The sequence below is a fragment of the Colias eurytheme genome, chromosome 6 (assembly GCF_061535395.1).
Source record: "Colias eurytheme isolate Ceu_HAF_F1 chromosome 6, ilColEury1 Martin Lab GWU primary, whole genome shotgun sequence".
Lineage (NCBI taxonomy): Eukaryota > Metazoa > Arthropoda > Insecta > Lepidoptera > Pieridae > Colias > Colias eurytheme.
The window spans coordinates 13,580,717-13,592,914 of record NC_142985.1 but is presented as its reverse complement, the minus strand read 5'-3'; the positions used below and the strand labels follow the sequence as shown (position 1 = coordinate 13,592,914).

Below are 12,198 nucleotides of genomic sequence, written 5' to 3'. Positions count from 1 at the left end.
ACAAAATAATATCAGCGGTCGTCGCTTCAGAATCGAGTTAAAGTTCTAGTTCATTATATTTTATCCGTGTGTAGAGTATCACAAAACTATGAGGACAAAGTGAACGGGACGAGGTAAGGTCGCGGATAGTTAGCAAACGCAATAAAAGGGGCGACGTGTCCGGGGCGATAACGAGCGCGCGCCGGAGCGTGGACGACACGACTCCGTGATCAGACATGCGAGCCTCGGCGACTATTTGGAGAACATACCTTTGATAGTACTGTTTGTATATCGAGAATTTATTTAGCTGGAAACCAAAATAGACGAGAGATAGATGAAAATCTGGGAGAATATTTTAAAATGTGGTTCTTATACAGATTTTAAAATAATAAATAACAATCCTGGAAAAATCGGTTACGACAAACCAAAATTATTAGGATAATATTTTACATAAAGGGCCAACGTGGCTTCTATATCAAAAAGATATCTTCTGAATCTATAAAATGACTACTACAAACTAACGCATACATAACCCTTGTAACTATTTATAATCAGCTCGGTTCGGTTCAAAGCGCCGCGTCATCGCAACTTGCTCCATTAACACCTCGAACCCTATTATAATTTGGGGGTCAATTTCACCGCCCACGACCTAACTTTACGCTACACACTGATATTGGAAATTAATTTGGTATAGTTTAACAATGTCTGCCTTTTTTATGGAAATGACTGTCCAAATTGATGAACCACTGATAACGGATTTTCGCAGACACACTTTTTATTATTATTCTTCAAAAATATCATAATTCTGGAGATCAGTCGGAACCATCAAGCATACTAAACATACTTTTGAATAGTGTTTAACCTGTCCTATTAAATTATTAACCTTATTTACTAAGTACATTGGTAAAACTAATCCAATTAAATTTATAACAAAAGTACTTTCAAACCTACATAGCATACTAATTCCAGAACACCTTTCTAACAAAATTTGGAGGAGATAGTAATATTAGAAAAGTTGTGAACCGCAGAAGCCGGCTGCGAACTCGCATCAAGCCAGCGTAGTTGAGCGAATTGTCCTAAGCAGGTAGTTTGTGTGATGAGTTACGCTAAACTTTGCTACTAAACATTTCATTATTATTTCGCGAATGTTCTGCGGCTTTTTAACAAATTGCGTTTATTTCTTAGGATTGTATTTAATTTTTTACACGTGACTTGAAACAGTGGAGTGTTAATATTGTGATATGATTCTATTCATAAATTTTAAGGTTTAGAAAAAAAAAACTTGTTTTAAAACAAACGATAAAGGTTTTACTATGTTGTATTATCACAAGACAAACAATTTTTTTTGTTATAAAGCATCCTCATTTTTTTATCAATACCGATGTAGCGTCCCTCTGGGATCTCATTTCAGAACAGCGCTGCTGCGTGAATCGTAAATATAATATTATGTAAATATAATTTCTTATAATTTAATATATTTCTTTATAATTTCTTATTATAAATAATAGTACCGAGTATACGGAGAATACAAATCAATAAATAATGGTAAATTGTTTATTTCAATTGAATTTTTGTTTAAAAGAAATGTTGAAATACTGTTGTAGGTATGAAACTTAATATGCGCTTGCTTTTTTTAAATATGACGTGAATTATAGATAGAACGCATCTCCAAATACTTTTATTACTCAAAGGAAGAAGACATCTTCAACGGATGAAATGAAGGAACTGTTTAAGTGTTTTAAAGACGAAATAAGTTCTATGTTAAATAGTTGGAAAAATGAAATTATTGAGAAATTAGTTCAAGACGTGAAAACCCTTAAACACGACGTTAAAGAGATGCAAAAAATAAACTTGGATCTGGAAAAATCTATTGAATTTTTATCAAACACCATTAATGATAGAAATAAAAAGTTAGAAATTCTTGAAAAAGAATATCAAGCAAACCAGCAGTGCCTAGAAGTTCTCGAAAATCAAATGTACAACCTGCAACAGAAACAACGAGCGAACATATTAGAAATCCGGAATTTACCTAAAAAGGAAAATGAAGACCTAAAAGACATTTTTGGAAGACTATGCGAAACTATAAGGATGCCAATAGAAGATTCGCAACTTATCAACATATCTCGAAACCCAGGACCCGCCAGCAGTGTCAAACCCGTATCAGTTGAATTAAAAAACTCCGAGCTCAAATATCGTCTCATCAAAGCAGTGAAATCATATAACGAGAAAAACAAACAGGCGCGCTTGAACTCTTGTGATCTCGGTATCGCTAGCCCAAAAGTGATAGTGTACGTCTCAGAATGTTACCCCGATAAAACAAAAAAGTTGTTTTTTCTTGCGCGTCAATTATGTAAAACCATCAATTATAAATATTGTTGGGTTGCTAATAATCGTGTCTATATTAGAAAAACTGACGGAAGCCCGCACGTACACCTCCATAGTGATATACAAATTAAAAACTATAAACCAATATAGAATAGTGCTTACATATTGTGAATTATCAATTAGGTATTGTATAACTAATTTTGCTATAAAACATGTCCAGAAATTCTATTATTATTGTATACTTATATTTATAATTATTTATTTATTAATAATAATAATCATTCACTTATCTACAAACATAAACAATCACACCAATTGCATTACACAAACATTTCACGCTTGGCCAGGTTTTCTCTGCCGCATTCACTACTCTGTAAAATGTTTTGCATCAACCCTCATACGTTTTAATTTTTATTACTTTTTCATAACTCCATCTTATTATATTGCTATATTTTTACGTAATAAATTTGAGTTTATATATTCGTTAGTGGAAGAAATAAAAGTGCATCAATTTACGTTTGTAACAATAATAATTAAATATAGATATCCTAACAGCTTACAGAGTTGCGAACATACACAAAAATACAATTTAATTCTTACACCAACCGTTAACGTCTTAATCCTTGAGATTTTTAATATTTCTTTACATTCGATTCAAATGTAATAAACACTGATTTAGATTCTATAAACACAAGTGGTTCCTTTTCGTGCTCTCCAGAAAGTGTGCAGAAGAATTTACAAGTGCAGATGGGACATAAAGGTATGGCCATTTTATCTCAAAACATACGTAACGTTCATTGTAACTTTGATGGGTTATTAGTTTTGCTACAGCGTATTAAAATGCAAATGGATATAATTATATTAACCGAGGGATGGCTATCACAATTTGACAATTATCCTTCTATGGAGGGTTACTGTTTTTCAGCTTCGAAATGTAACTATAATAAAAATGATGGGGTCATTGTTTACTATAAGTCAAGTATAAAAAATGTTTTAACTACAGAAAGAAATCTATCCAATGGTACATGCATACAACTTACTATTTCATCAAATTGCGTAATTCTAGCAATATACCGGCCCCCTTGTTTCTCGAATATTGACCCGTTCTTAATTAGTCTTAAAAATATTTTGATATCGGTCAGTTCTCTCACAAATATAATTTTAATGGGTGATATTAATATCAATATTACTGAACATAGCTGCGACCCAAAAGCTATGGAATATCTTAACTTGTGCGCATTTTTTGGTCTATATCCAGCACATACCTTGCCCACTAGGGGGAATAATTGTCTCGACCATGTTATGATGAAAACTAATTATGTATCAAACACAGCTGTGCTGCTCTCCGAAGTGACTGACCACTACCCAGTGCTACTTTTCCTCAAAGTTAATTTAAATTTTCAAGTGAGAACTGTAAAAAGTACTTGTTATCAAAGCGTTTCAAATAATCTAAAGGAATTTGATTGGGGTAAAATTGAGCAAATATGCGATCCTAACCAGGCTGTGTCGTACTTGATGGAGGTAATAAGTGGCTCTGTACTAAATAATACATTGTTACGATACCTTCCACATTCAAAACGTATCTTTAAACCTTGGATTACACCAGGTTTATTAAAATGTATTCGTAAACGTGATCGTATGCACAAAAAATGTAAAAAGTACCCAGATAATACTATTCTTTCGGCAGATTATAAAAAATATAGAAATATTTGCAACAATACCTTAAAAAAACTAAAACGTGCTTACGAACGTTCAGAAATCGAAAAACACTCACATAATCCCAAGCTATTATGGAAATGCATTAAACGTTTTTGTTATTTAGAACAAAGCAGAGTAGAAGCCACCGAGTTGATATCAACCGACTCTCAAACGTATCGATCAATTAACATGGTTAATGATTATTTCTCTTGTGTGGGTAAAAGTTTAGCTTGTGAAATCTTACTTAAATTAAATAGCACAGAAAGCGAATTGGCCAGATCTTGCACACTTTTAGAGAATAGTATAAATTCTTTCCATCTAATGCCCACCGATAATAATGAAATTACCAATATCATCAAGAATCTGAACAATGACTGCGCTACAGGGTTCGACAACATTCCTTCACGTGTGATTAAAGATAACATAGACTCATTAATTCAACCATTAACGCGAGTTTTCAACCGGTGCCTTGAAGAAGGTGTATTTCCTTGCGATTTTAAACATGCTATCGTTCGTCCAATCTTTAAAAGCGGAGATAAGTCTTTAGTCAATAACTATCGACCTATAGCAATTCTACCAATCCTATCGAAAATATTAGAACGCATTATAAACAATAGATTGATCAGCTACTTAAATTCACAAAATTTTTTATCTGCAAATCAGTATGGTTTTCGTAGAAATTTGTCCACCAGCCATGCAGTTGAAGCATTAACTAATTTCGTTAACCTGAATAATGATTGTGGAAATAAATGTGTAGGTATTTTCCTCGATCTAGCCAAGGCGTTTGATACGGTTTCAGTACCAATCCTCCTCTCTAAACTTGAACGCCTTGGTGTTCGGGGAGACACCTTTAATTTATTTAGATCCTATCTGACAGGGCGCAAACAAACGGTCAAAATTAATTCTACCCTCAGTAACGTACAAGAAATAGAATACGGAGTGCCGCAGGGCAGTATTTTGGGCCCCACCCTGTTTTTAATATATATCAACGATCTCTGTTCCCTCAACATCCCTAACTGCCAAATAATCACTTATGCTGACGATACAGTCCTGCTCATAAAGGGCCGTTCATGGGACTTGGTCCAGAGGAGCGCAGAATACGCGCTAAATGCCGTTATTTCATGGCTGGACAAAAATCTGCTGACGTTGAATTACAGCAAGACGAAATATGTCACCTTTTCCACGACCACTAAAACACAGCCGGATGTCGATTTCACAATTAAGGCTCATAGATGCGCTTCTCTGGATCAATGCTCATGTGCAGCATTGGAGCGAGTAGCACAAATAAAATATCTAGGTGTAACGATAGACAACCACCTCAGGTGGGACCATCACATTAAGTCTCTCGCAGGTAGGATCAGAAAACTTGGTAAGGTCTTTAAAACAATAAGACACCTTGGCGACTATCCCTTTCAAATGAGAATATATAAGGCTTTGGGGGAATCTGTCATTCGATACTGTATACTCGCATGGGGTGGAGCTGCAAAAACGCGTCTAATATGTCTCGAAAGAGCTCAGCGTATGCTCTTAAAAATTATTACTTTCAAACCTTTTCTGTTCCCTACCTTCGACCTATATCAAGAATTTAAAGTTCTCACAGTGCGACAACTATTCTTTCACAGCCTTATTTTAAAACAGCATAGTTTCCCTAGAGATAATAGTGACTTAACCCTGGCTTCAAAGCGTAAAAAGAATAAAGTTTTTATTATTCCTAGAACTAATCTTAAAAAAAGCAGAAATCATATACATTTCTTGGGCCCCGCCTTATATAATTTTGCTAATAAGGAGTTTAAAATATCTAATCTATCTAATTACAAACTTCGAACAGTAGCACACGACTGGTTTCAAGGATTAAGCTATGATGACACTGAAAAAATTTTGTATGATATCCTCTAAAAATCACACAAACACACACAAACATACGCACACACACGTACACGCAAGCGCATACACACTCACTCACACACACAGACACACATACTCACATAATTAGATAACTTGTAAGAAACCATTTTATAATGAATATCTTTATATATATTATATATGTATATTAATCTTATTTATTTATATATTTATTTATTTATTTTAAAGTTAAGTCTAACTAAGTTTGAAGATTGTACCTACACAAAAATTTCTGTCTCTAAATATGTACTGTTAAAATCATATTGTTAAAAATATTATGCTAAGCCGACGGAGGTCACTGGTTGACCCCGCACAGGTTTTTCCTAGTGGGTTAACCAGGGATTTACTACAATTTATAGGAGTTGTAAAAATTGTGAAACAAATAAATAAATTTGAAATTTGAAAATTTGAAATTTGAAATAAATTTGAAATTTGAAATTTGAAATTTGAGCAAGACTTGACAAACAATAAGGATCATTTTTTGTGTTAAAATAATTATTCTTGAACGTGGTGATATCTATGAGAGATGCCATCCCGCTTTACCGTAAAGGGCCCGCGAGCAAAGGCGCGGCTATCAAATTAGTTTTCTAACGAAATAACATTTCCTCCTTTCCTTTGTTATTCCTTGCTTGAGATAAAGTTTAATTAATATTTATAGAGCTATTTTAATCAAGCAAAAGCATTCCAATACCGGGAAATATGTATCTTAGCTGTGATATTTTAAACAAACAACATTTCAAAATTCCTTGCCTTCATTCTTCGTGTAAAAATTATAGTAACTATTATATCATTTAATTTTATATTAAGATTTTAATTCAAAACAAATTTCAACATAATATTTTAAGTGTGAGCGAGATTATTAACTACTAGCTGTGCCCGCGACTTCGTCCGCGTGGAATAGTGACTGCATAGTAGTTACTACTTAACACACAATTATTGAGTAAACACGTCTTGAAACACGTACTAATCATATGCAACTAAATTATAAGTACATACTTACACATTATTATAAAGTTAAGAAATAAAATAAATAATAACACAAAAGAACTGTTAGTAAAATTTATTACTAAACTGAGCTATAAAACTTAGGTACAGAAGAGTTCAAAATTTCCAGGATGTGGTTATTCACCCGCTCCCATATTCCTTCTACTTTCACAGACTTTCAACTTTTCCCTTTCACCCCTAGTAAATGGCAGAACCGATTTTGATCTAAACCATGTCTAATCATACCTATATATTATGTACATGTCATATCCTTTCGTTTGGTACTCCATTTGGATTATTTATCCCCACTATCACCCCTAAGGTGCCCTATATGTAATAAACAGATTAACCAATTTTGACTAAAAAAAAAACATGACTAATTGTAATTCACACGTCATTTGATATGCCGCTTGATTATATTATTTGACCACATTCGATTATTCATTCCCACTTTTACCGCTATAAATCAATAAATGGATGAACCGATTTTGATTAAATAGGCCTCATCATACTTCTCACGTCAGGTCATGCCCTTTCATTTGATATGCCACTTGGGTATATTATTTGACAACTTTTATACCTATATCCAATAAATGGATGAACCAATTTTGATAAAATATGTCTTATTGTACTTTACACGTCATGTCTTTCATTAGATAAGTCACTTGAGTATATTTGATAAAATTTATTTATTTATTCCCACTTTTACCCCTATATCAAATAAATGGATGAACCGATTTTGATAACATTGGACTACTTAATTGTTTCTGACAGGTCGTCTTTTTTCATTTGATATATCACTTGGGTATAACAGACAGCATTCGTTTTTCTCATTCCCACTTTTGCCCTACATATACTTATTGGATGAACCGATTTTGATTAAAATATATGCCTCATTATACTTCTCACGTCAGGTCATGCCCTTTCGTTTGATATGCCACTTAGGTATATTTGACAACTTTTATTCCCACTTTTATACCTACATATTATATCCAATAAATGGATGAACCAATTTTGATAAAATATTATGTCTTATTGTACTTTACACGTCATGTCTTTCATTAGATACGTCACTTGAGTATATTTGATAAAATTGTTTTAATTTATTCCCACTTTAACCCCTATATCAAATAAATTGATGAACCGATTTTGATATAATTTGACTTGTTGTTTCTGACAGGTCGTCTTTTTTCATTTGATATATCACTTGGGTATAACAGACAACATTCGTTTTTTTCATTCCCACTTTTACCCCTCTATATCATAAATGGATGAACCGATTTTGATTAAATACCTATGCCTCATTATACTTCTCACGTCAGGTCATGCCCTTTCATTTGATATGCCACTTAGGTATATTTGACAACTTTTATTGCCACTTTTATCCAATAAATGGATGAACCAATTTTGAAAAAATATGTCTTATTGTACTTTACACGTCATGTCTTTCATTAGATACGTCACTTGAGTATATTTGATAAAATTCATTTATTTATTCCCACTTTTACCCCTATATCAAATAAATGGATGAACCGATTTTGATAAAATTTGACTAATTGTTTCTGACATGTCGTCTATTTTCATTTGATATAATTATCACTTGGGTATAACCTACATTAACAACCTACATTAAGAACTAACATTCGTTTTTTTCATTCCCACTTACCCCTATATTATAATATAATAATAATAATAATAAACAACTAATGTAACAAAAAAACGCATCTAATTCGTATTACCCGTTAGCGAGCTACGGTGGCACAGACAGACACGCAATACACACATAGCGGTCATAACACCCCTCTTTTTGCGTCGGGGGTTAAAAATATAATACCTACGACATAATTTCAAAGACCTTTTATATAGAAAATTTACCTAGAAGTAACCATAATGCTATTTGTGCAGGTTTTAGACTTATGAGCAAAAATCTAAATAAAGGTCCTTTGACCCCCCCTACTACCCCCTCAGCATAACCACCCCCCCCCACACGCTTGGGGTCTTTCGATATGATCATCTGGACATGTCAAGGAATAACTTTAGCGTATAATTTACGTAATAAAGTAATTCATGTATAGAATGCCTTAGCAAATGTTCGCTGTGATTACTTAAATGGTCATAACTTTTTTATTTATGAACCGATTGACATGAAATAAACACTAAATGTTAAATGAAGCTTACCACAATATATTAGTGAAAACCGCATCTAAATCGGATAAGCCGTTTCTGAGATTAGCGTGTTCAAACATACAGACAAACAGACAAACAGACAAACAGACAAACAGACAAACAGACAAAAATTTTTTTAACAACAGTTTTGGGTTTGGGATCGATTAAGTAATAACCCCTGCTAATTTTTTTTTACATATTTTCATTGTACAGACACCACTTTTCTAGAATTTTATTATATGTATTGATGATGATAATAATTATGAGTGTACCTAATGCTTGTGACGTAGCAAAACCATACAATGTGCATAATGTTTTACACTATGAAAGTGGCAATGAATTGTGTCCTGGAAGTTGGCTGACTATGACGTCATAGCCGTCTCCCGGGACATGGTACAGTTATTGAGCAAACACGTTTAACGAATCGTGGGCTATCTCTATCTTCAGCATGGCTATAAAAATAAAATATTATGAATCTTACACGAAAGAGCAATTTTATTAGATAAAATTCGAGTAAATTACATACAAATTACATTTTTGCAAGCAATTTTTATAATAACTTTTTATTTTAACTATTAACGAAATCCTAATCGTAGACTATGAGTTGAATGGCCGCAGATAATAAAAAGCCATCAATAAAACAACAGCTAAAACGCTCACAAAGATTTTCAAACAAACTCTTTGGACGTAACTCGATTGGCACACTCCATTAAACGGTCGCCGGTGGCCAAAAAATTCAGTTATGTTTAAGAGGTGCGTAAAGGACAGCTTAAAATATTTCCACCGTCCCCGAGGTCTTGAGGAAATTGCGAGACCGGGACAAAGGTTCTGTTATATCTTTTTACGACCACAACTCGATTTCGGTGAATTGCCGCTCGTAACAACAGGTGCGTTCTTAGAAGTTTTTTTAGATAATTGAATTTCGCTCCCAGCTAAGGTATGTGTGACTCGAACTTTTGTAACTTCTTTTATTTGGGAATTGGGAAACTTATAATTGCATTTATCGCGTGGAAAGTTTCTTTTATAGTTGGTGATCTCGCTTCAAATTATTATTATTTAGTTCTTAGACCTTTTGAAGATCATGGTGATACTGTAATATATATTTATTTGTATCGATTAATTACATTCTCGGCTGTAACTTTATTATAATAACGTTGTAAATTATTTCGCAGTTTGGACAACTATCATACAAATAGAACGGAAATACTTTGTGTGAGTGTCCCCGCCGAAAGGCCTCGTATTAGTTGGAACAATAGTTAGTTGGATGTTTATAGACGGGAAGAGATGCTAATGTGTATAACCATTTGCATGATTATGCGAACATGTTTGCCGGCGAGGCAAACAGAGCCTGTGTAGGCCGTAAAATAAACATACTTAAACAATAGCTATATGACCCTATTGAGTTTACAATGTTTGGGACAAGGGACAAGAGCGAGCGGTTAAGTTTTTTAAATATAAATGGGTATTGTATAATAGGGTGTGGCATTCTATTTAAAGTAGATTAAATACCGATTAACAGATGCCGAGACGAAAATTATAACTGGCTTTTTTAAATATAAAGAAGAAATAAACAAATTATTAACGATTAGCAGTGTTGTTATTATTTTTTTATTACAAAGTCAATACACAGGTGGAATGGTAACCAAAATCAGAAAATTTATAATCAAAATGTATATTAAGCCTACAAATACTCACATTATTACCTACATTACATGCTTCCAAGTTCTAGTCGTCACTTCACCCACAAAAGGTGCCAACGAGTACGAGTACATACTATCGCTTCGGTTGTTGTCTTGTCCCGCAGCTATATTTGCCTGGTCCAAACTGCAGGCTAGTTTGAATTTCAACGAACCCTCGTTGACCCGGTTGCTATAGTTTGCGAATTGATATCGTCCGCTTGATGGATTTAGTTTTTGTTTCGCAACCGACACCCCGGGGAACGGGGATGTAGTATATGTAATATCTGGGCGTTGTTAGTAATATTCTGTGTTTGCACGTCGCTTGTTATTTGCTTGTTTGTTAAATTATTTAGCGGTTGAATTAGTTGGAATCTCGTGAGACTATCCTTTATATTGGTAACTACTTTTGTATTGCTATTGTGATTTTATCACAAGCTTTTACGCCAGCTTAGTCAACAATTGACAGTGTTACAAACAGTTTCAGTGCTATCAAAACACAAAAATCTTAACTGTTACATTGGTAAAATAAATCTTAACATTTAAGAAAATTCCTAAGCAAAATACACTAAAACAATAATAGAAATAATAATAATTGAAATACACTCCAAACTGCGTCAGTAATATTCAATTGGAGTTGTAACAAAACGTCGCGTCATAAAGGTGGAGCGGATACAATTACGGAGTGTTCATTATCATACGAGTACAGTGTTTGAGCCATCGCTGTTAAGGGTACGATATTCTTTACACGTTTCATTTACACGCGACTTTTTGTTGACACTCCCGTTATTCAGCTTTTTACCACAGTTTCAAAAGGTGATATAACACGCACGCTTTTAAAATTATTTTGCTGCAAAAATATGATGTCAAATGATAGAGTTTTTGCTTTACTATATTGTAAGAGTTAATAATTGCGCGTCATTTAAAAAATTACGGGGACGCCATATCATTTTACGCGGACGAAGTCACTGTAAAAGTAAATACAGTTGAACATACAACTTTCATATTTTTTCAAGTTAGATAACATTTATTGTTTTATGAATCTGTCGAAGTCCTATAAATTTTATTAGTGAAAAAGACAGAAGAAATACAGAGAAGACAAAAAGAAAATGAAATAATTTTCAAACTTAATAGACCTAAATACTACCGAAAGCCTAAACCTTCAAACTATTAAAAATACAAGTTTTACTAACTAAACTAATAAACACATACAAGTGGCTCCCCCTTAACCAGCCCTTTAAGAGACAGCGTAAGACGGGTTGCAATTAGCGCCCGCTATCGAGTCATATTTTACCCGTAGCTTCATTAACAAACCTTTGCGTATGTCGAGATAAGTTTATTTGATGATAACTTCCTGTAATCTTGTATAGTAATTTTTATATGTCTTTATTTCAAGATCGCTATCTAAATATTACTCTATGATTTTTATGTTAAAGTGTAAGTATCAAATTTTCTAAATCTGTTATTC

General features: G+C 33.4%; 1 protein-coding gene across 1 annotated transcript in view; it reads left to right on the top strand.

The window, feature by feature from the left end:
• Positions 1 to 1,695: 1,695 nt before the first annotated feature.
• The window catches only part of LOC149908149 (cell adhesion molecule Dscam2-like), a 52,115-nt gene continuing 41,612 nt past the window's right edge, over positions 1,696 to 12,198 (top strand). Inside the window, exons 1-2 of the mRNA XM_090102669.1 lie at positions 1,696 to 2,267; positions 4,917 to 5,324. Coding sequence (XP_089958795.1) covers positions 1,696 to 2,267; positions 4,917 to 5,324 — 980 coding nt within the window. The remainder of the gene's footprint in view (positions 2,268 to 4,916; positions 5,325 to 12,198) is intronic.